The 26,532-nt window shown below is 32.6% G+C and overlaps 2 protein-coding genes across 3 annotated transcripts in view; one reads left to right on the top strand and one right to left on the bottom strand.

Moving 5' to 3' along the window:
* The window catches only part of IL7 (interleukin 7), a 91,310-nt gene that overhangs the window by 57,030 nt on the left and 7,748 nt on the right, over positions 1–26,532 (top strand). The window lies entirely within an intron of this gene.
* The window catches only part of ZC2HC1A (zinc finger C2HC-type containing 1A), a 54,591-nt gene continuing 34,346 nt past the window's right edge, over positions 6,288–26,532 (bottom strand). The window contains exons 6-10 of one of the 2 annotated variants that reach the window (XM_030303964.1): positions 25,217–25,316; positions 24,484–24,583; positions 15,555–15,671; positions 11,750–11,857; positions 6,288–7,097 (exon numbers count right to left, since the gene is read on the bottom strand). In XM_030303964.1, coding sequence (XP_030159824.1) covers positions 6,932–7,097; positions 11,750–11,857; positions 15,555–15,671; positions 24,484–24,583; positions 25,217–25,316 — 591 coding nt within the window. In that variant the 3' untranslated portion in view covers positions 6,288–6,931. The remainder of the gene's footprint in view (positions 7,098–11,749; positions 11,858–15,554; positions 15,672–24,483; positions 24,584–25,216; positions 25,317–26,532) is intronic. The other variant, XM_030303963.1, reaches the window with a different exon arrangement.

Raw genomic sequence — 26,532 nt, forward strand, 5'->3', positions numbered from 1 at the left:
AATGCTTTAAAGCAGTATTTTCTAAAGTTTGTCCCAAGTAATCCTAATCCTAATGCTACAGAAAAAGATGATGACGGCACAGAAGATGAAGAAAGATGAGGAGGAGGAGGAGGAGAAGGAGAAATATAAAAAGAAAAATAAAAAGAGGGAGGATTCTGAGTTCTGGAGTCAGATAAATTTTCTTTCAGAGATTTACAATTTATACAAGTATATTAAAGGATGTATAAACACATACAGCTTTAAAAAAAAAGCTTAACACTAAAAATCATTTCCAAAATTTGACTAGAGAGCACTACTTTTATGTAAAATCCATTACCTAAATGCACTTTGGGGAATATTGCATTATATAAAGGGTCTCAATTAAAAGTCTTTTAGAATAGGCTCCCAAGGAATCCGTTGAAGGAAATACTCCTTCCAGGATTAAGACAGTTCTCTTAAAACTACAGATCCTGCTCAAACTTCAAGGGGCATCTCAATTCCTTTCTCCTCAATTGCTATGGCTTCCATGATGATTCTAGATAATGTTAATATTTCTTCCTTTCGTTGCCCAGCACTTAATTTCCGGTATCAGGCATTATTATTTCATCAGATTCATCTTAATATTTTATCTTAAATACAACTTATTATTTACATAATTTGTTTTCTATCCACATTTGTTTAAAATGTTTTCTCCTGAAAAAGCATATGATCTTTTGCGTTCCTTTAAGCTTCTAATGGGAAAAGCTAGGTATATGGTGGTTAATACATAAAGACAAATCGCATTAAACCAGTGTATCAATAAAAATCTAATTATCAAAAAAATATTTTACTGCAATAAAATACAACTTACTTAAAGGTAGATATGATAGGAGCATAGAACATAATTAATTTAAACCAATAGGACTCCACAGCTTTGTGTTCTCAACATCTCCATGGAATTTTCATTTCTAAACTGTGTTGTGAAACAGCTTTCAGTCTTGATTCTGACCAAATAATAGAATCTGTGGAGATATTATAGGACAAGAAAAATACAATAGGTAGGTACATTGATAATCACCAATTCCAACAGTTTTTTATGTCTCAGTACCTAAATATATGTATGCACCTAGATTCACCAAGTATTTAGTATTTGAGAAAGATGCAAAATGGTTACTTTGGTTTGGAATAACCTGGGGTTTATTTTCACTTATTTGTTTTATATCCTCTTCATACACAACGGTAAGAAAAAACTGCGGTTTTCTGTAGAAAACAAGTTTTCTAAGTAGGGGGGTGGTTAGATACACTTTAAGATCTTATTATCAAAGTGAATCAATTTTCTATCTGTATCTTACATGGGGAATATTGTGGAAACATTTACAATTTAGGGCTCACTGCTCCTGTTTTTCTTTAAAACACAGACTAAGGGTCCCATCCTTTCCACACTTCCCGGGTGGGATTGATGATTTTTTCGTTTGTGCCACCACTAAGGTCAACAAATAACTCAATAATCTATCAGGTGCTACCATGTGAGAGATGGGCATGTGCTTGCCAATTTCTACCTTTGATGCTTATCACAAATTTTATGTTTGAAAATAATCTGAATCAAATGGGAACATTTTACCTAAGAATTTAATTGGACAGGAACTCTTATAAATTGTTCTGGAAATGGTCCAAATCCTATCAAATGAAAGGCGGTTGGTTTGAAGAACATCTCATCAGGTGAAGTAAAAGCTTTCTAGGAGAAATCAGAAAGATCTGACAGGAAAGTATAAAATCACAGATATCTACCTTATCATCTCCTTACCCAGCATTCCCAGCAGAAAGGAAAGGATTTGTCTTTAGCTGTGAAAAAGTTTAAATATGTAGACAAATACATCTTTATACTTAAGAAAGAGGAGTTACTTTCATCAAGGTTAAGTTAAACACTATGGTTGGGACTTCAATCTTCACAGCCCAGTGGGTTTAAAGAAGCCCCATCCTTTGAATACCACTTAACAGGAAGATGCAACACAGATACAGATAATTCACTCAACAAATATTTATTAAGTATCCATCTCTAATGTGACAGTTCTGGACCTAGAGGTACAAGAAAGCCCCTGCCTTCAGGGAGCATATATTCCAAAAAAGGCAACACTCAACAAATGAACAAAATTATTACAGAAAACAAATTCTCTGGAAAACAAAGAAAGAAAAAACAAGATTGATCAACAGAGGAGGTATTTTAGGTAAGATGATTAAAGACCCCTTTGAAGACATTTGAAAGTATGTTATTGGTCTCAAAAATGTCAACATATATCACTGGCAATATAAATTTCATTGATTCAAGTTATTTGCAAAAAATCAAAACAATACTTCAGCTATAGTACATAGTACACTGTAATAGAAATAAATTATGAAAATATCGATTGTTTGACTCTGAAGCTGTATGTTGCCCTCAAGTATAAGCTTTATTTATATATTTTGAAATAATTTCAGATATATAGGAGTTGCAAAGATAGTACAGAGTGTTCCTGTATACCTTTTACCAAGTTTCCTCTAACGCTAACATCTTACATAAGCATGGTACATTTATCCAAACCAAGAAATTAGCATTCTTTGTTGTGGGGGGTGGGTGTGTGGTGCATGGTTGAATGATTGGCAGCATCCCTGGTCACTACCAGAGAAATTGAGGTTACGAGAGGGGAGGGATGGGGGAAATGGGTAAAATAGGTGATGGGGATTAAGGAGTGCACTTGTCAGTGATGAGCACTGTGTGATGTATGTATGGATGGATTGTTGAATCACTATATTGTACACCTGAAACTAATATAACAGGGTATGTTAACTAACTGGAATTAAAAACTTAGGAGCGCTTGGGTGGCTCAATTCGTTAAGCATCTGACTCTTGATTTCAGCTTAGGTCATGATCTTGTGGTTTGTGAGATCAAGCCCTGTGTTGGCTGCATGCTGAGGGTACAGAGCCTGCTTGGGGTTCTCTTCCTCTCTCCCTTTCTGCCCCTCTCCACTCTTTCTCTCTCTCTACCTCTCAAAATAAACATTTAAAAAGAAAAAACAAAACAAAAAATAAAATAAGTAGATGTCACTCACCTATATTAAATATCGTTAAGTTAGGCTAGATGATTTAAAAAAAATTCTTATCTTAAAAAAAGATTGTAACTCTTGTACAACTAAAATGAAATATTAAAGTAATAGCATAAAGAGTATCTGGTAATGTTTGAGTAATAGGTTTGAGATGCATAAATTGTTAACAAAATGTGAGGGTTAAATATTAAACATTCCTATTAATTACTACCACAATGGTGCCTAAAATGAGCTAGATTAAGGTTCTTAAAAATCAGCATATGGGGGCGCCTGGGTGGCTCAGTGGGTTGGGTGGCCGACTACAGCTCAGGTCATGATCTCACGGTCTGTGAGTTCGAGCCCCGCATGGGGCTTTGTGCTGACAGCTCAGAGCCTGGAGCCTGCTTCCGATTCTGTGTCTCCCTCTCTCTCTCTGCCCCTTCCCTGCTTGCTGTCTCTCGCTCTCTCAAAAATAATAAACATTAAAAAAAACCAGCTTGCGAATTATTAAAGTTACAACAAAATGAAGAATAAAAACTATCTTTTATAAATCTCCATAATGTCATGAGATAGATATATCTATGTTGCGGAGAGGCCTTTAAAATAAAATTGGAAGCTGGTAATATTAAATTATCTAAAAGCACCCTCTAGTGGCAAAAAAAAGCAATCCACGTATAAGCCAAGCAAACTTCCATATAATGAGTATTCTGATAGTAGTAATTAACTAAAAAACTTCTGAACTTCTGAAAATAAGTGTGGCTATCATTAACTTGGTTTTAATGATTTTCTACTGCTCAATTCAGTAACACAGTTGGAAAAATTATCTTAGTACTAAAAATATATCCACCACATAAAATACATATACCTACAATGCAAATATATTGCATTGAGTACAAATCAAACATGTTTAATTATATTAAAAATTTTTTTATGTTTATTCATTTCCTGAGAGAGAGACAGAGTGCAAGCAGAGGAGGGACAGAGAGAGGGAGATAATCCAAAGCAGACTCCAGGCTCTGAGCTGTCAGCACAGAGCCCAATGCAGGGCTTAAACTCACAAACCGCCAGATCACGCCTGAGCAGAAGTGGGATGCTTAATCGACTGAGCCACCCAGGTGCCCCTAATTTGATTATATTTTTACTAGAGACAGCTCCTGTTTAAAATTTTAAATATGATAGTCTAAAATTACTAAGTATTGATGACAAACCAATACTTTTTGCCATTAACTGTAACATTACCTAATTCGAAATATACACGCAACATTTTCTATCAATCTTAAGTTCACTAATGTTTTCAACTGCTATATTTTACTGGCCATGAAGAGAATTTACTATGCATTAGAAATCTTGTAATGAAACATTTAGAATACTTTGAAGTCAGAAAACACTGCAATTCAGTAAAGTAATAGCAATTTTTTTAAAAGCTGATGGCACAAAAAAATGGCCAATTAAAAGCTACTTTCTGCCATTTAAAAAAATTTGTATTTAGACTTTGAATATTTTCTTCATATTTCAGTGTGCTCTTATCTTTCTACCTATGTCTGGGTAAAAGTTAAGACATTAATAAAGACCGACTGGAATTTTTTTTTTTTTTTTGCTTCATCTTTATTGAATAGGTTCAAAAATGAAGACAATATTTATAATAAAAAACTGTGAACAAGAGACAACAGCAACCATAATAATTTTACTTTTTCAAGCTAATGACTTTCAGAATAATATATAAGCAATTTTTACATTTTAAATTTAAGCTTATAATCATTTTTTATTCTACCACACTGGCAAATACTTGTGAAAATAAATAAAAATAAACTAAATGATCTAGGAAAATTTCTCATAAACTGAACTATTGCACAACAAATCAATGTGAGAATAATATATGTAAGTAATATAAAAATGCATTTAAACACACTGTCACAACATGTTTCATAATTCATAAGTATACTTCACCAACTTACTATTTATAATAATCTCTGGGTTCTAGAATTGGATGATTTTTTTTTACCAACTCATTTTCCATGTAGTACATTGTAACATTTACTTGCTACTGCAAAATTCTGTGAGAAACAAACACGTGCCACTTCTGTTTAAGTTCATTTTATCTACCCTTCCCCTTGGGCAAAAATTATGTGGTCTTAAAAAAAAAATAGTGCTCAGTTCCAGGTAAAACAAAGTTTAAAGTTCTTCCTATGATTTATAACAATTAAGACAGAATAACATATTATAGAAATGAAAATCTAATACGTACATTATTCTAATTAATTACAGCTTATTCTAATAAATGGACTTTTTTTAAAGACTAATTTGACTGAATGAAGACAACCAGAAAAAAAAAGTTAATAAAAAGTCAGGAAAGAAACCATAAGGAAAATAAAATAACAATTCCCATTATCTCAAGTTTACATACCCTGCCCAAATGAAAAACAAAAACAGAAACAAAAAACAAAAACCCCAAAAACTAATGAATACAATTACAAAGTATAAGCATAAATAAATTTCAGAAAAATTGTAAGCCACAAATTTCTACATTAACCCTTACAGTTGATCACAGTCATAAACGAGAAGCTATAAACTGCCTATAAAAGATTTGCTTATAACTTTATAAGATCAAAGCTCTTTCCATTCAACAGAAATTACTAATAAATTACAGAATATGGCTGCATAGGCGATCAAAGAAATCTGCTAAATACTGTTACATTGAAAGTGACAATGATTAAAAGCTACATTTTAGCCAAAATTAAAGTATAATTAAATTTTTGTGAATGTTTAATTACTAAGTCAACTAATGCATTAAAGCAATGCATTATCAGTGGGGTTTTTACTGTGATGTGAATGGTGTTTTGGCATTAAACACTAAAAAGAAAATATAAGTAGGAAAATTAGATATTCCCTTGACCTACTCATAACTACATCTAACTATACTTCAAGGGAAATTAAAATTTAATAATTGCTAATGATTATCCAAATTATTTATTAGGTGAGGTGGTTTGTTTTAAAATCTATTAAAAATAATTTTTTCTAATTACACAGAAATAAATGTGTGGAATTTTGTAAGGAAATTTACGCATTTTATATTATTTTCAAACTTTGCAAATAAAAAAAGTAGTAAAATAAAACTCTTTAGATATGAGGTTATGAAAAAAATGAAATATGGAGATACAATTAGAAATAGAATATACATTCAACTAACAAAGAAGTAAAAAAAAATCATTCAGTTATGACTGGAATAAGACACATTTGTATTTTTCAGTCTTGTGTTTCTAAAAAGGAAACTGCATAATTACATTTTAAAGAATGAGTAAAGACCTTTAAATTATAAAATTAGTGACATACTGAGTAAAGGACAACCTAGACCCGTGGGGCTTTTTTCCTTTCTTTTTTAATATTTATAAAATTAATTGTTGGCAAGCTCTACAGAAATGATCTCACATAACTAGTTGTAACTAAAAATATTCTCTTCATTTCCAAAATTTCAAGCATCCCATCCTATGATACTATCTGAAAATAGGCACCGATAATAAATATGTTTGTTCTGATTTTTTGCTCAAGGTAATGATCATCCCTAAAGCTTGAAGGACTGAGCACTAGTGTTTGATTTTGTGGAGGTATGCTTCATGTGCTTTAACAACAATAACAGAAAAGTAACACCTAAGTTAATGATTCCACTTGAAATTATTTTGACAGATGAGTGAATATTTCCTTGAATGGCACAGTTTGGGGCATCAGGTATTTATTATACACAGTATATGTACACAAATATATACACACACACATTACACAGCCAAAGATTATGCTTCAAAAATTGCTGAAAAAAGTATTTTGAATAATTTTAGCATAAATTCACTAGAGGAAGTGCTTAGCTGTCCAAGCAGCAACAGTCATAAAATTTTAGACTTAGCTTTTTTTTGGACTCTGTTCACAGAACCATTCTTCGAATGCCACATTCACAGCAGAACTTTGCCCATTCTACAGGGTATTTAGTCCCACACTCGTGGCAGAATTTTGGTAAGTGTCCTGTTGAATTTCCTTCCATGCCTTTAATGTTTCCGCCATTAAGTGAAGATACACAGTCTCCATCTGGCCTGAAGAAGTATAGGAAAAAAGTGGAAACACAAAGTTCTTGTCAGTAGTTTTCATAACCCTTAGAAAACACAACATAAAAATATTAAGTACAACTAAAACACTGTTTAACCTCATTTTTAATATTCTTCTAGTTTAGATTTAAAAAAAAAGAATCCTTTTAGTTAATAATGAAATTCTAAATGTTTTCTTTGGCATTTTATTTGTCCCTGTTATGAGAATCTTTCAGGAACAAATGCCACCATACTTTGCATCTCCTCAATATACTACGTATTTACTACAATGGGAGCATGATGGAAATTTAGGTGTCCCTTCTGCAAAACCATCTCTACAGAGAAAACTGGAACTCTGCCCTGAGGAAAGGTGGAGGTCTTGCCTCCAAATATACATCATAATAAATATGTACATATAACATATATTATAAAACTAAATACATAATTTCTCCCAATCTATTATGCTATTTTCACTGTATCCATAGTATCTTTTAAAATTCTCATCATTATCATTAGGTCCTTTGCTCTAATTTAGTTACACTAACACACTCAAATTCTTTCATCCTTAATCCCCTGTACTGCAACCCTCATGGCTCTGGACACTCTCACTGTCACCTTGAACTCTGTGTCCCCCTTTGCTTTAACTGTTGTGCATCTGACATGCAGTATATGTTATTTATGTTATGTCTTCTCCATAAGATTGTAAGCTCCCTGAGTGCAGGGATTTTTATCTGTTTTATTATTGCTCTAGGCTAGGATCAAGAGAAGTACTGGACATAAACTCATCTCTCAGTAAATATTTTTTTAACGAGTAAGTGAATGAGTAATACATGACAAGGATAAAGAAAGCAAAATATTTGGTCTGTTTAAAATGCCAAAGAAAACTTCTCTCAAGAATGATCAACAAAAAAGGAACAAACAATATTCAGAATAAAAGAGGGATGTAACTACAGATATAACAGAGATTTAAAATTATTAGAACAATTCTATGCTAGCAATTTGAAACTCAGATGAAATGAAAAATTTCCTAGAAAAATGTACTTATGAAAACTGATTTCAAATAAACTAGCACTAAACAAACATAATCATTAAATTATGAATGAAATAGTAATTAACAGACTACCCCTCCTTATCACGTAGGTACACACACACATAATGGATTCAGGACAGTTTTACATGGTAAATTCTACTAAACTTTTCCAAAAGAGAGAGGTGAAAAACAATATTCTGCAATTTCTTTTCAAAGGTTGTTTGAAACTCAAACTAATAAGATAATATAAAATTAAAATAAATTTTACCTGTTAACTTGGAAATACATGTAAATATCTTCAAGAATTTCAGCAAATGCAATTTACAAACATGCAATTCAGGACACTTTAGATTTATTTCAGAACATAGGGCTGATTTAACATTAGGAAATATATTAATACAATTTATCACATAAACAGACTAAAGGATTTAAAAATATTAGTTATATGTACATATATGATATTCAATAACACTCACCACTTATTCTTGATTAAAAAAACACTTAGAAAATTAGGAATAAAAGGGAATGTCATTATATCAATAAAAGGTATTTAACAGAATTCTGTATCAGTCTCCCTCTTTAATGGTGACATGTAAGAATTTTCTTTAAAAACAGAAATGCCACAAGAATGTCAGCTATAATCATTTCTATTTTAATATAACCTATAATGTAGCCTAAGGTGAACTCCTTGTTTCTGTGGACACATCTGACACTGGGATAGCTTCCCAGCCTTCTTTAATGAAAACCTTTAAAAAGGTGGAATGCCAGCTGTGCTTCCAGGCCATAGAGCTTATACGCTGTCCACTGAAACCAGACATCCCTCGGGACAAACTGAAAGCTATGTCCATGGACTGTTATGTGAGAAACTCATTCCCTTTGGGGGACACAGAATTTCCTATTAAACTGATCCTACACACACTTATAAGATCTTGTTCTTTCACACCCAAGCTGTCACTTGGACGGTCAAAGACCAGCTCCAGGATGGGGGCAAGGATTTCCAGGAAAGAGACACACCTGACACTTCTTGCTATCATTCCCTATTTCCTGTCAGTAATCCCAATGCCAAATGTCATATATTACCATGTGACTACATCTAGCTGTGCCTCCGGATGAGCATTTCAAGAGTCCTGGCTTAGAGAAGAGGCATGAGGAGAGGGGAAGGCAAAGTTGAGTTTCTAAAGCTCCACTTTGTACAAGTCCAACAAACCAACTCCTTTCTCCCACAATGACATTAAAACCCAAGCCTTTCAACAGGAAGATCAGTAAAGCCTCAAATGTAAGTGCAGTGTCAGGGTTAATTTACCCATTTGACCTCTAGTTTCCTTTGTTTATTTACCTGTGGAGGTTTCCTTTACCTTTCTGAGAGCTAAGCTATACATTCAAAAGGATATTTGTTCCATTTTGTGTAGTTATTTCTAGGTATTTTGGGTGGAAGAACCATCCAGAAAATGTAGTCTCTCAAACTTGCAGGAAAAGATATCTATGAGATTTCTTCATCTATTATGGTTGTAATTACTCCATCTGGGTAGGGTAGTAAGTCAAGTGAACAAGGTTCAGGGTTTCCTATCACATATCAACCATTTAAAAAGAAAGAAAAGAAAACCAAAAAAAGAACCCAAACTCATTTTTAATGGATTTTTACCCCTGATTGTTGACACTTCTTTTGTCTACCTCTTTAGAAAGATTAAATGATCTTTTTATTCAAGCGCATGTATTTATTAAGCTTTCTACTTTATAAGAGAATGTAAATTCTACACTCAGAATGGCCCTATACTTACACAACAACATAGTACAGCCACATGTCAGGAATCCAAGAAACATTAAGTTCACTTCTTTAATACTTAACATGCATCAAAACCTCAGCTGAGACAAACAATGTTTATTAAAGAATGTAGCTGGAAAGGTAGTAATTCACCTATTCATCTATTGCTCTCATTCCATGTTATGCCTAAACATCACTCTTAAAACTTTAAAAATCCAAACCAAAGAATTCAAACTCTCTGGGAGGGATGTGGACCTGTTCATTTTCAGAAAGTTCCACAGGTGCTTTGTTCTGAAGGGTAACAACCAAGATTGACAGCTAGGATTTAGATACTTGAAAATCTAACCCTGCATTAAATCTAAATAATGGATAACTGTGTATGTTATATACTTATAACAAAAGCGGACAACATATATACCTATACATAACAAATATATATCACAACAATTTTTGGTGAATTCATGTTATAGGCCTGCATTGAGGGCATCTTAAAACACCCTATGAAATTTATTACCGTATTTACAGTGGAGATGTTAATTAAGAAGTTATCCATTGGATGGGGAGGATAAATTAGAGGAAGGTGGTCAAAAGGTATAAACTTCTAGTTGTAAGATAAATAGGTACTAGGGATGTAATGTACAACATGATGACTACATCAAACAGTGTGACAGATAGGAACGTTTCTAAGCGAGTAAATCCTAAAAGTTCTCAACACAAGGTGAAATCTTTTTTTTTTTTTTTTGCTTTTTTCCTTTTGTGTTAAGAAGATGGATGTTAACCGAACATATGGTAATCGTTTCAGAATATATGTAAAACAAAACCATCATGCTGTCTGCCTTAAACTTATCCAGTGATGTATGGCAATTACTTCTCAATAAAACTGGAAAAAAAAGTTATCCATTAAATTACTCAGTTCCTCTTTTATAAGAATTCACAGGCAGATTTCTGAGGCCTTGAGACTAGTGCTTTCAAAGAGAAATAATTTTTGATTTTTAAATATAACATCAATCATGTAACTACTCTTCTCTTCTCCTGTACTCTGGCTGCTACAAAGTTTGGACCCAATTTATGGCCAAGGGCTAGGCTGTGGACTAACTTCATTCCTTTTTTTGCTTTATCTTTTAATTCTCATTTTTCCTTTTCCTATTCTTTCATTTTTATACAATACTGTATCTCAACGTGTATCTCTGTATATAGCCTTAAAGCTTTCTGGAATAGTTGGAATACACACACACACACACACACACACACATTTTTATATAATATTGTATCTCAACATGTATCTCTGTATATTGCCTTAAAGCTTTCTGGAATACTTGTGATTGATACACACACACACACACACACACACACACACACACACATACACACATATATATACTAGCTGTAACTGGAAGGATTTCATTATATGCTTAAACACGGAGTGAATGTCAAAGTTGTACAAATATTGTGACAGATAAGAAAGGGAAGTACATGGATATTCACAACCTCAGTAGGGGAATTTAAATGTATTAAAATGCTGCTGAAAATTACAATACCAGTGGTATAAAGGGTCTATGACTCAATTTGTTGAGGTAAAAAGAACTACGTTGCACTTAAAATTAAGATATAAAATACCAATGAATCCAGTGAAACTGAACAGATTACTTTGAGCATTTACAACATTAATAACTACAAGGTATAGGAAACTATTATTTATGCCCAAATTATTTCTTTAGTGTACAGCTTAAAAACCAAACTAAATCATTAACAGTAAAGGAAAATTAGATTTTCTATTAACAGTCTGATACATATTTTTGTATATGGTCCTTAAAAAACTACATATATTCATTTTTATTTTAGTTCTTACAATCTCAGAGCTAAACATACCTGGCTATGTAGCTCTCAGTGTATGTTTTTCTTTTGTTTGTAAGCACACCTGAAGCAGGATTTCGTGCCAAACTAGGTGGTGTGGAATTTCGAGGTTTGATGTTAGTTCTAAGAGAGAAAGAGATGACATAATGAAAACATAAAAAATAGTAACCATTTATTTCTCATATTGCTTATTTGCATGATTAGAAAAATAATTTGAAGCTGTAGAGAGGTGAATTCAAAAGATTAAAATACGAGTAATTATTTTAAATCTGAAAACAATAGTTAAAGCTAAGGATAATCCAAAGCACTTTGCATTTACTAACAGTATCCTGATGGCATATAAAATCCACTATATATATATATATATATATATATATATATATATATATATATATATATATGTTACGTGAAATTTAAAGTTAATAATTCTGAAAGGCTTCAGGATTTTAAAAGTTTAAATCTATAGTTCCTTCAAAATAGAGATATTTGTTAAATGCCTATGAATACCTGTTAAATAATATGTTACACATTATGAGATGTGGTTAAAAAAACAACAAGAAAGAGGGCGCCTGGGTGGCTTAGTCGGTTAAGCATCTGACTTCGGCTCAGGTCATGATCTCACAGTTTGTGAGTTCAAGCTCCACATCAGGCTCTGTGCTGACAGCTCGGAGCCTGGAGCCTGCTTCAGATTCTGTGTCTCTCTCGCTCTCTGCCCCTCCCCTACTCATGCTCTGTCTCTGTCTCAAAAATAAATAAACATTAAAAAAAAAAAATATTAGCCAGTATTAGCCAAATATTAGCCAATAAATATTTAATAATTTTCAATAAATGAAAGCCTACTCTTGGAAATAGCAACTAAGATAAATGGGTTAATATAATTTCCCCCTTTTAAGATTTAATCTAGTCAACTACACAGCCTGGACTATCTGGTATCAGTAGACGAGTTCTGGTTGGATCATCACTGAATTCCCTTTATGAAATTTCAGGAATCAAAGAAAGCTTAGACGGTTGAATAACAATACAGTGGTAAAAGTACAAGATTTAGGATTCAGATGAACCCAGATTCAAACCCAAATTGCTACTGACTACTGTGGCAGTAGCAGGCAACGTGAGTCTAAGTTCCCCATTTCTAAAATTAACTATCATCAGTTTTCTTATAGAAGTTATGATATGCCAGCTGCAATTTATATAAACATTCAGAATAGTTGACGATGATGATAATACTATTTTATTACTACTATGGCTATTGTTACTACTACTACTAGTTAACATTTACAAAATGGTGCTTACCACATTTGGTATAGTTATATTTCTAATTGCCTTCATATATAAGCTTACTTAATCCTCATAATAATCCAATGAAGTAAACAGTATTAATAACTCTACTTTAGAAATGAGGCAACTAAGGCAAAGAGTGGTTAAGTAACTTCACCAAGGTGACATTCAAATGTGTTGCCAAACAGATGTTAAAGAGCTAGTTCCTTCTCCCTCTTTAGAGATTTAGTCAACTCTTTTCAGAGATATCCAATGTTGTGTCACATGAACAAGCAGAATACATTTAAAAATTCCTTTAGATGGTAAGTTCTTAAACAATGGCTGAAATTCTTCCTCCTTAGCGAGCAAAGTTGGAGACAGTCTCTGAAATAGCTACCTCCAAAATAGACATAGGTAATAACAACATCTACTGTTTTTCAAATGCCAAATATGATGCCAGGTACTATACATACTTTACTTTGTTTAATCTTCACAGAAATCTCAGAAGATATTATTATTCCCATCTTAAAGTTGAATAAACTCATACTCAGAGAAAGTAAGTAAGCTGCAAAGCTATAACATGGCCACAGTATTTGAACTTGAATTTAGATGGGTTGTTACATTTCTTATATCAATATGCAATGCTGTCATTCAAAAAGAGGCTGCTTTCAGTAGTTACTTTAAGTTATTTCTAAACTTTGGGACGCCTGGGTGGTTCAGTCAGCTAAGTGTCTATCTCTCGGTTTCAGCTCAGGTCATGATCTCGCAGTTCGTGAGTTGGAGCCCTGCATCAACTCTGCGCTGCCAGTGTGGAGCCTGCTTGGGATTCTCTCTCCTTCTCTCTCTGCCCCTACCCTGCTCTCACTCTCTCTCAAAATAAGTAAACTATAAAAAAAAAAAAATAATTTCTAAACTTTGACAAGAATCACCTTGGTGTATGAATGGGTTACCCTGGACCCTTCAAATGGCGACTGACAGTCTAGCGATGAGGTATATATACTCTTATATAGCCAGCCCCTCCAGGGATGTTGCAGAACTGCTACAGTATCTTTTTGGGAATTCAATCTCTAAAAACTAATTGTCAAACAATGGCAATTCCTCCAGTGAGAGTCAGAAGAGAAATAGGAAGGACACTTTTTTTTTTTTTTTGGCTCTAAAACAAAGTCTTGCTAGAAATCCTATCACCCTCTTATATTATGTACATGAGATGCACAGATAATACAAACACACCTATAGATATACACATATAACCTCACCATATCAATGAAGTTATTCAAATAATTAGAAAATTGTTTTAAAATTAGAGAAAAATTAGATTATCAACAAGAATCATCATTATGAAATATCAATCATGTACTTTTAGTAACATCTTCTAAGAGGTGGAATCTGAGTATCAAGAACCATTCTTAGGAGATTGGGAAAAACAGTCTTGATCAGTACTTAAAACATGCTGCCCCAGTCCCACATGGTCAGCACACTTTTGCTCCTGGCCAGAGTTTGAAAAGTGCTACCCTTATTCTGTATCTGTAATCTGCTTGACCTAGGTCACACAGTAATAAAGAAAGTTTAATTTTGGAATTACACTTACTCTACCTTGCCACCAGTCACTGTTTCTTTGAGATACACTTCAGAGCAAATAGAGAGCAACAGGAGTACTAAGAAAATGGCTCAGGGCACAAATTCTTCCTTCTAGGATTGATCACTAACTACTTAAAAAGAACACATGGTTGCTGCTAATATCTCAAAGACTTCTCCCATCTTTATTTTACTTTATTTTACATTTAAATTTATTCTTACTTTTCATACATGGTAAGAGAATGCTGTAGCAGGCATCGGTTTAAAAGTTAAGTAAGTGAATTCTGATGAATAATACACATTTCAACTTTAATAAGTAATTTATCAGATTCTGATTTCATCATTTTAAAATGAGAGGGCTAGACTTGGGAGTTGGAGCCCAAACTAGAAAACCCTGAAGACTTATGTGGAAGAGTTCCAAGATGACTGCCATCAGCACTTGCCACTCTTCTCCGCTTTCTAGGCCAGTATAGAGAGGGGAGTGTACCTGGCAGTGTCTTATCCTTTCCCAGTTTCATGTGTTATTTGTAACCATGTAACCAAAAGGATGAGAATTCCTGGACCAAATGTTTTCTAAAATCTTTTTTCTGCCTTTTTATAATAATTCATTATCTAACTAAAAAATAATACAGGAATATTACACATTATGTAGGGCATAATATCCCCTATTCTCTTCTTTTTAAAAATATTGCTTCTAAAAGTAAGCTTCATAAAAATAACAATTATTGAAGGTGGCTATTTCAATCCTCTAAAAGTTAAAATTTAATGTAAACAAATGTATGCTAAAACCAGCTTTATGTAGAACAACAGAAATGCTCATCTAACATCAGTGTTTTAAATCCTAGAAGATTATTTAGCACTTCTAGGCTTACAAATGATTAAAGAAAGATTTTTTAAGTATAGGAATGTATAAGTTTATAATATTCAATTACATAAAGCCTTTAAGGAAATATCTGAAAAAGATTAACCAAACTGAGTTACAAATACTTACTTGTAAATGGGTAATAACTCATGTCTTTTGATGGCACTGTCTGATTTTGTATCACTGTCATACAACCTTTGCACATGTCTTCCAGTTCGAAGTGGAGGGCCTAACTTGTCCATCTTACTATTAAAATATATAAAGGTGTACCCATAAGGAGATTGCTACTGTTTGTTTCTTTATATTAAGAAAATATTTTTAACATTATTCTTATTCATCAGAAATCTACCCACCAAGCTCTAAATTATCAGACTGCCAGGGTAAGGACTATCAAAAAGAATCCTCAGTTCATACAAAGTCTACTACTAGATAGGAAATTCTGACGAGGCAGACCACCCTGCCAATTTTGAGGAACATCCAAAAAATGCCACATTTTTATATAGCAGGGCAATGGAATCAATAAAGCAAGTTAAGAAGGACAATGGCCATTTCAAATAAAACTTGTAGAGCTAGAAAAGTTATTATTCTGGTAAATAAGACTGATTTGATGTTTGTTCTTATGGAGTTCACAAATAATCTAATTTCCACGTTTCCTGATTTCATAGTAAGTTGTTTTTTCTTCTTTATTATTTTATAATTTCCTCTGCATTTTAAAATTCCAAATATAAAGGAATCAAATAAATTATATATATCTTTACCCCTGACTTTCTAACAAAGAATGATTATTTCTAAAATTTATACAGAGAAAGGTAAAGCATAATATAGTGGGGAAAAAAAATGGATGGCAATTCTGAAATATCACATGTAGAAATGTTAAGTGGCCATGTCATCTGAAGTTTTTCCTCCAGATGGAAGACTGCAGGTTTGTTGAAATGTCATTGTTTTACATCAACCAAATAATTAAATCCTACATACTATCACCAACCAATATCCATTCATGGTAGGGACCAGGAAAAATTAAAATAGGAAAGTGACTACTGAATAATACATCAATGCTCATTAACTTAAAAAGGATACTCTTTTTAAGAGATGCTTGTTTACTCCACTTAATCTTCCATTTACTCACTGACTCTACAAATCCTGAGCACCTACTATGTATCAGGCACTATGCTACATTCTGGGGATATCCCGGTAAATGAAACAAAACTGATCTTGTTTGTGCAGAATTTAGTGTCTAAAAAGAATCCGTTCATTGCTCTTGATTATAAGGGTCTCTATAGACGGACACATTTTATACATTTTAATGTTTTTTCAGTATCCTATACATAGCAGATATTTCGCTGTGAAAGTTGGTATTAATGCTTTGCAGGTGGTGGTGCTTATATTAGGTGTTTACATCACAATATTTAAAACACTCTAAAGTTTTTTAAAAAATGCCTTCAATAAGATGTGGGGTACACACACACACACACACACACACACACACACACACGCACATAGGAATATTACCTAGCCATAAAAAGGATAAGCCTGCACCATTTGAGACAACACAGATGGACCTAGAGTGCATTATGCTAAATGAAGTAAGTCACACTAAGAAAGACAAATACCATATGATTTTACTCATATGTGGAATCTAAAAATCAAATGAATAAACACACAAAGAGCAGAATCAAATCTATAAATACAGAGAAGAACTGATGGTTGCCAGGGGGGTTGGAGATGGGAAAAAGGGCAAATGGGTGAAGGGGAGCAGGAGATACAGGTTTCCAGTTATGGAATGAATAAGTCACAAGAACAAAAGGCACAGCTTCAGGAATATAGTCAATATTGTGTTGAATGGTGACAGATGGTAGCTACATCTGTGGTGAGCACAGCATAACATACAGAGAAGTTGAATTGCTATGTTGTACACCTGAAACTAATGTGACACTATGTGTCAACTATACTCAAAAAACTTCTTAAAAAATACCTTCATTAAATATATATATTTTACATAATTTCTAAAATGTTTGAAATTAAAATTAGGTTTCAGCTGTAAAAGATTATTAATTTTACTATTTAGTAAATGTCAGTAAAAACTTAGTAAAAATCAGATTTTTCTTTGAATTGCTTAACAATTATCAAAACTTTAGTGTTACAAGTAGTGGTTATTTTACAAAAGATATCTGTGTCTTCGGAATAAAGAATGAAAGATCTTATTTTCTTTCTCAGAAATTACTGAAATTAAGATTTAGAAAATTTTAAACTACATTTTTAAAACAAATTTTTCTAATAGGGTAAGAACTATTCAAATCTGACATATGACACAACAAAGTTCAATTTGATAAAGGAGATGTATAAAATCTAATAAAATCTAAAGGTAATTATCTAATGTGAGTATTATATATTTTTCGTATATGAGAATTAACCAGCATTTTCAGATTTTGAAAATCTAATTGAATGTCAGTTTCCAATAAGGATTTGTTTCGTGGCCCATATACCTGTGTCATAAATTTTAACTCAGTTGACCTATCTACCTATGTATATGTTTATGTATATACATATACACACACAGACACAATTCACAATTCAAATATTACTTTACCTGAATGTCAGTAAATGCAATTCTTATTTTTAAGTTTATTTATTTATTTTGGGAGAGAGAGAGAGAGAGAGAAAGAAAGAGAACACAGGGGAGAGGCAGAGAGAGAGGGAGGGAGAAAATCCCAAGCACACTCTGCACTGTCAGTGCAAAGCCTGACACGGGGCTTGATCCTATGAACTGTCAGATTCAAGAGTTGAATCTGTCAAAATCAAGAGTTGGACACTTATCCAACTGAGCCACCCAGGTGCCCCAGCAAATGTTATTCCTAAACTCAGTTCACTTAAACTTATGCTCTTGTATAACTTGCTATTGTTATGCTATGTTATCAAGGTATAAGCAAACAAAAACAAAATTTATAAATCCCCATAATGTAATCAAGATTATATATATACCACACATAAAAATTTATATATAATGTACTTACTTTAAAAACTATAGTATTTTTATAAATTTATTTATATGTAAACTTTATATATTAAATATATTTTTATATATAAAATCTCGATTACATATATTTTTTGGCCATGCAATAATAATAATCAACACTGGGGGGGCACCTGGGTCGCTCAGTTGGTTAAGCATCTGACTCTTGAGTTTGCTTCAGGTCATGACCTCATGGTTCATGAGTTAAGGCCAGTGCCGGGCTCTGTGCTGACAACATCGAGCCTGCTTGGGATTCTCTCTCTCCCTCTCACTAAATATAAATAAACCTTTAAAAAAAAATCGACATTGAGGCTATTATGTAAATTTAAAAATTATTAGTTTATGAAAGAAGACCTTTCAAATAGTTAAATCTTTCCCTAAACTAACCCAGATCATAAGATATAGCAGATGATTTCTCGTGTACCATCTGCGTATTTATTTTACTGAGCATGAACACTTCTCTACTCACATTTCTTTTTATATCAAACCCCTTCATTCTGTTTTTCAACCTCCAACAGCACTAAAGATAAGTCAAAGCAGCAACAAGATGAAGGGATATTTGGAAATAAATTAAAATCTTTGCAAAAGTAGTAACATGTTTTCAAAAGGAATTTAAAGGGTTCACCCCAGCAGATGGCTCTTTGGTTGAAGTTTCTTCTCTTTATCTTTCTTGGTTGTGCAAATCATCAGCAACTGACTTAAGGAAGCAAATAAAATGAGTTTAGGAACCTGGAAGCCTGTGTCTATTTAATGTTTTGTTCTGACCTCAGGGGCATTAGATGTTCAAAGCTATGAAAAAAATTCACCTTTATTGATGTTAACACTGAATTTATACACCCGGGGTTACTTTGAGAATAAATCTGGGGAAAGTAAATTATCTATTAGGTATTTTTAGATTATTCACAAAGTTTGAGCAATATAATTTCAATCTGATACTAATCCATTATGGAACTATCAGTATCAATGTTTTTAGAGTGCTTCTATGCTATTTTTCTTTTAAAGGTTCCAACTGGTGATGTCACTTATATACCCAAGGGCTAAAAGAAATTAAGGCAGAAATAAACTAATCCATTCAGCAGTAGAAATAGTCTTGCTACTGCTAAGGAAAACAGAAGATGATATTTTAAAGTCAACTAAGCGCACACACATAGCATACATCTAGTGCAGACTAAGCAACCTGATACACATAACATACGGTTTCAATCCCACATGAAATTCAAGGATATGCCCTTAAATTGGCACTTAGATTTCATCAGAGTCAACATGAAAGTATATTTTCAATTTCTCACTGTTCTTTCAATACAAGCACACAAATGTGCTGGGTTAGTAAAAGTTAAAAAATCCTTTGGTTCCATGGACCTCTAATCAATGGTCAAAGTTTCCAGATATTCCACACAACCAAAAAAAAAAAAAAGTTCTAACTTTGGGAATAAAGAATCCTTAAAATCCATACTTTCAAATTATAAATGTCTAATTACTATGATAATTTACTTATTCTAAAATATAGAATGGCAAACTTTTCCTATGAAGGGCCAACCAGTAAGTATTCTAGGCCTTATGGGCTATGCTTTGTCACAAATACTATCTGCACTACTGTAGCATGAAAGTAGCCACAGACAATACAATACATAATACATGGTATGGCCATGTTCCAATAAAACAGTTGTGGGCAAGATTTGGCTCTCAGGCCATAGTTCAAGAAGACTACCTGATCTAAAATATAAAAACTCCATATATGAGAGGATGCCAGTATTTTAAGATTTTGAAAATGTAAATGAAAAGCAGATCTCAGTGATGATTTTTAAAGTTTTACCATATATGTAAGGGTTACGATGGGTATCACTACATTACTTATAATCCCAGACAAGTATACATTACTTTTTGCCAAGCTAATAATACATTTCTATAGATACTAAACTGTAATTTTGACCAGGACTTTTTAATTTAAAATTACTATCTGTAGTTGCATACAACTGCCACAATATAAGGAGTGTACCTAAAAAGGAATAATACTTTTGCAATTTTTCATAATATTCATAGCTGAGTATGAATTCCCATCTTAAGAAATATTTGGCAATGATATCAACCTACTGAAATAGGTTTTAATTTGAAATAAATATTAACCTTGAGAAGGTCCTTGTTTATTGTTGATACCATGAGAGCAAATTACTCAGGAAATATGTAAAACACTCAGTCTTTTAACACTATAGCAAGCAGAGTAGGTATAATAAAAAGGTGACTTCTTAAAGAATATTGGGAAAAATTACCGGTTTGTATTTTGTGTCTGTGTAGACTCCCAAAGTTATGATGTTCTGAGGCATTCCAAGTTTTTAAGTGTGTTATACTTCTATTTTTGACCCTAAACTCATCAAATCCTATATACAGGGCAAAGTTAGTTTCCCTAAACCAATAGCCTCAATCACTGTTGTCCATATAAGAAGCCAAACTCTGCAATTCTGGTTTTTTAAGGCATTTCTAGATCAGTAATAAATGACAATGAAATTCATAAAAATTTACAGTGTTCCACACAAAATCAATTCACACATAGCAAAACTTTGGCTTATGAGAAAGGCCTATTTCCACTTCTACAAAAATGTACTTAAAATTTAGATATCGGTTTCTTACTTTTATCAATATAATTAAAGTAAAGGAAACCAAATTCAATTTATTAAAAAATGCTCCTTAAATGCATTCCATTGCTCTAGTTTCACTACATGTATAACAGCCTATCTCCAAAGTAAATGTCTGTTTTTGATAGTAACTGAAAAGAAGTTAAGTCTTTGATATTTAGTATTTTACCTATTGAAAATTATTGGCTAAAATATCCACTTAAGCTGGTAATTAGCCATTATGAAAGCACAAACCTCAAGGCATGACTGTACATTCTGTGACACAATTCAAATGTGGCAGTATTTATTTAAAAGCTTTGCATTTCATCATACTTCTAAAATTTCCTGGGATTAAAGATAATCATCTTTTCAATAAAGGAACATTTTTCCATTGAGAATAGTTTTTGCTTTAAAAAAAATCTGATAAAATCAGCTGACCCACAGATTATCTGGAAGTTAATTACCAAATATATGAGAATTTTTCCAAGATAAAATTTTTCTGTAGTATGAGTCCAATATCCACTAAATATGACACATCACTGTTATACATGATTAAAGCTGGTAGCAATCAAGATTATATACACAAGGCATTATTTAAACAATCCCAAGCTACGGAAATGATTGTTTCATTAACCTCAGAAGGTGCTCAATTTCTTGAACATCGTAGCTAACCGAATGTCTTAATTCTATCTTTACTCAATCCTGAATCATCTTTGTCAATGGAAATAATGATTGCCATACAAACTTCAAGTAATATCCTACCACTATCAGGACTATGGTTCTATGCTGTGCCAATAGGTTAACAAATAAGGGATTTAATTTATTATTTCATTTTTTGTTTCATTCATTCACCAAAAATTTATTATGTGTCTCTATGCCAGGCATTAAACTACATTTTATAGCTACATTTGTAAGCAAGACAGACAAACACATGAGCTTTGGCCAGAGAGCTCACGATCTAGCAAAGGAAAAGTATAAATCAACATAATCAATAAATAACAATACACTCAATAATTCAAAAAAAAATGAACTCTGACACTAAATAGGTAGCAATGAATGGTTTTACTTAATATAGTAATATAGTAACGTTCCAGTTAATATGGTAACATACTGGCCACAAGCAAACACCAAAGCTCTCTGGCAGTAGTTGGAAACATTCTTCTAACATGTAAGGACTATATATAAAATGGACAATTGACATTTACACAGTTATGTTTGACAGTTTAATACCATGTGAGACAACCAGAAATTTTAAATCTTCATGGCATTGTAAGCAGTGCATAATTTATAAAATTACTGTGCTCAAAGTCTTTGCTAATTGTTAGTAAAAACAAATTTTCTCCTCAGGATTATATAAATGTTGATCAGAGTTTCTTAGATCATTGAGTGAGACAGAGGAGATATGCACCAAGTTATATGGCTATTCAGTGGCAAAGTAGGATCTAGAAGCCTAACTTTCTAATCCAAAGTCAGTGCCCCTTTTCATTACACCTGCCAGTTTAACATGCCCTATTAAGAATACAGGGTAGGGTGTCAGGACAACTTAATATTGCCAACAGATAAAATTACTAGTAGGAGAGGAAAGGCACTAAAAAAATATGAGCTTTTAATTCATGAACAACTGTAAATGAAACTATAACACAACATGGAAGGCAGTTCTGTGATATGGTAAAAAAAAGCTTTGTAAAAGTTAAAATGCATATATTACTGTCTTCACTTTAATTAAAAATTATCTGAGTCAATTCAATAGAGAAACTAAAAAAATATCATAAAATCGTTTTTTACAACCAAACTTCCTACTTTTTAACCACCTGTTCTACTGATAACCTCTTTCTTAAGGATAGCCTGTGTCTTCTTTATGGAAGCACAATAAAAAGAAAAAAAACATGTAACTAATCAGATCTTGTTAGCTGACTTTTTCTTTTTCTACAATGATACTTACATTAACTTAATTTAGATTTTGTGCTTTCTATGTAGTCCAAATTAGGGAGTTGGAGGGAGATAGTTACTCTTACTTTATAGATAACTCTCTATATATTTCCTACATTAAAAACAAAAATGATAACCCATATCTGAAAATATGTGTGTTATATTTCCTAAATCAACTTTATTAGTATCTGTATAGACATAAGCTCTCATTCTTATTTTTTTTTTGAAATTTTTTAATGTTTATTTATTTTTGAGAGAGAGAGAGGGAAACAGAATGTGAGCGAGGCAGGCAGGGGCAGAGAGAAAGACACAGAATGTGAAGCAGGCTCCAGGCTCTGAGCTGTCAGCACAGAGCTCAACGTGGGGATCGAACTCACGAACCGTGAGATCATGACCTGAGCCAAAGTCGGAGAATTCACGAACTGAGCCACCCAGCTGCCCCATAAGCTCTCATTCTAATGATCACGTGGTAACCCTTAATTTTCTGATTTATCAAAATGAGAGAGAAAAAGAGTTTCTACTGAGATAGGAGGATGTTTAAAATCTGTGGTGTTACAAACAAAATTTTCCCACATTAACGTAAAATAATTGTGGAAAGCTTAATTATACTACTTTCTTAAAACCCATGTATATAAGACTGTAGAAAGATAAAAAGTATTTAACAAGTCTACTAAATAGAAAATAATCATCCACTGTTAATATTTCAGCATATTTTGTCTACATGCATTTTTATAGCTTCTATCACAGTATACATGGAGTTTATATACTACATTCCTCTCCTATAATAATAGAATCATCTCCTTAAAATTTATATACAGTTTACGGTGGTATAATATCCCTGTGTAGATTTTCATAATTTTCTATTCAAACAAAAGCTAGAAACTTAGGTGGTTTGATTTTATTTTTTTACGTTGTAATAAAACCACATGAAAAGAAACTAATGTTTACAGCCAAAGAGACTCCAATTGGTATCCTGCTTCCAACTCTTAATAGCTGTGTGGCTTCAAGCAAATTACTTTGCTTCTCCGATCCCCTCATCCTATGATGGTGGGGTGGTTTTAATAAAAATATGTGAAAAATGTCTAGCACAGTGCCTGATACATAATTTTTAATAAAAAATGGTTATTACAAAAATCTTCTGTATTTCAAATGATTTCCTTAGACTAGATTCCCAGAAGTAAAATTATTCAACTGAATATATGAATGTGTTTTGGGCTCTTGATACATGCTACTAGATTTTTTTGCAAAATGGTAATCCTAATTTAGACACTGAACAGTAGTGTATGTGCCCCTGAACAGCAATATATTAAAAGACAAATGAAATTTAGAAAGAAAATCAAGGTTAATAAAAAGGCCAATTATCTAAACATAAAACTTTGGCATCACTTACATACATACATACATACACACACACGTACACATATACATACACATATGTATACATGTATATATATATATCCACACACACACACACACGTATCACTAATCAATTAAATTGAAACTGACTTACCCTACATGAGGAGCTGCTATCCCTTTATGGGAGGGAGATAAGGTCTGAAGTTTGCTTCCCAAAGAGCTGCTAACTGAGGACGCTTTACCTGAAGGCACACCTTATAATAAAAAAGGTGTTAGTTTTAACAACAGACTGAAAGAGAAAAATCACATAAAACAGAGAATCTGACAAGGAAAACGATGCTTTAGTCACGATGAATCTTTGTGGCAATAAATCAAAACAAGTTATCAACTAAGAAAATGTTTTTTTTAATGAAATTTCCAGAGAACAACATATAACACCCTTCGTTTAAAATTTCCATATTCCTTTATTACAATTTATGTATAAATAAAGGTACACTTCAGTTAATCAATATCTTCTTCAAACCATTAAACGTGTCTATTAGGACAACTGTCAAGTTTAGAGCAGTACATATAGAAATGAGTGGAAAATGCTGTGGTTAAAGAATCAAGAAAAGAACTTGGTTGATCAGACAGGTTGACTCTGACAGGTTATGTATCAGTAAAAATATGAAGGACAGACATTTAAGGTGGGGAAAAAAGTACTATAAAATATCCTAAGTAGAAGTTATTGAAAATTACTTTATTTTTACCCACAAAGAATTATTTATCCTCCACATCTCTTCCAAATTATAAATCTATTTTAATAATGCAAAACAGAACACTCTCTTAATTTCCATCTCTACTCTCCACCCCAAAAAAAAGTCAAATTATTTTATGGAGCTCATTACCTACAACAGTTTTGCTAGTGCCACTTGGTTGTGGTAATCGTGAAGATCCTGATGGTGCAGTTCCAGGAGAATTTGACTTTTTAAGTGCAGGCGGCTTATACTAAAATAATGAAAAAATATTTTATCAACATCACTTTTTGATTATGGATTGTAAACTAGCATTTCAAAAGCTCCCATACCCTGAAATGAGCAGTTTTTTATTAGCTACTGAATTACTCAAATTGAGAGAGTATAGATTAAAATACATCATCTCAGAGAGAGGTTTCCCAAAATACATTCGCTCTCAAAACTAGTATACTAAAAGTTTGGCTCAGATATTGCACTGCTAAAATAAACTAAGAACAGCTTTACTCAGTTCACAGGGGAAAAAAAGGTCAAATGGAAAAAATTTCTTCAATGTTAAGATTTTAAATGCCAAACAAATATTAATAGAAAAAGAAACACCCAATGATGCTCACTTAGTAGTGCAGATTTAAAAGTCAAAATTTTTACATATTCCTGAGCATGGTTTTATATTTCACATACATAATCCAGCCATATTTTCTACTGATAATTCATAAGATTACAAATAAGTTTGGATAAGTTTTAACAATAGCTGCCTTATGGATTTCCTGAATGCAAAGAGAAAGAGCTAATTTTGGCTTCACTATCCTCACCAGATGTTAGATGAATAGAATATAGGTTGAGAAAAGATAGAGTATTTATTTTTTCTCCACTCTCTAGAGAGATATCATTAATTTTAGGCCGTGGAGCCTGCTTTGGATTCTGTGTCTCCCTCTCTCTCTCTGCCCCTTCCCTGCTCTCTCTCTCAGAAAATGAATAAAACATTAAAAAAAATTAAAAATAAAATAAAATAAAAATAAAAATAAAGTATCTTATTAATCACCTGCTCCAATATAATGAAATGAACTTTCCCACAGTAACACTCCAACATAATCACAGAACAGGAATTAAGACTCATGCCATTCAGTTCTAGCCCTTCAACTATAAAGTGCTTACTATACTTGAGATTTAGCCCAACGCATATTTAGACTGCTTAGGACTTCATGTGAAAACTGGTTTTAAACCTAATTTTCAAAAATCAAATCATATTTTATAACCAATAATCAGTATGAAAGTTAAGAAGCACTACTACTAAAAATTGCTAAACATAAATTTTAAAGTCAAACATTACACCCATCAAAATTTAGTATGTGACCTTTTAATGAAAATAAATCTTGATGAAAGGGTCTCTCTCCCCCCTCCCCCCACACACACATTCCATGCACCTCTGGCACTACTATGCAAGAGATTAAACTTTTTTAAGCACTTGACAC

Source organism: Lynx canadensis, chromosome F2 (genome assembly GCF_007474595.2).
Source record: "Lynx canadensis isolate LIC74 chromosome F2, mLynCan4.pri.v2, whole genome shotgun sequence".
Lineage (NCBI taxonomy): Eukaryota > Metazoa > Chordata > Mammalia > Carnivora > Felidae > Lynx > Lynx canadensis.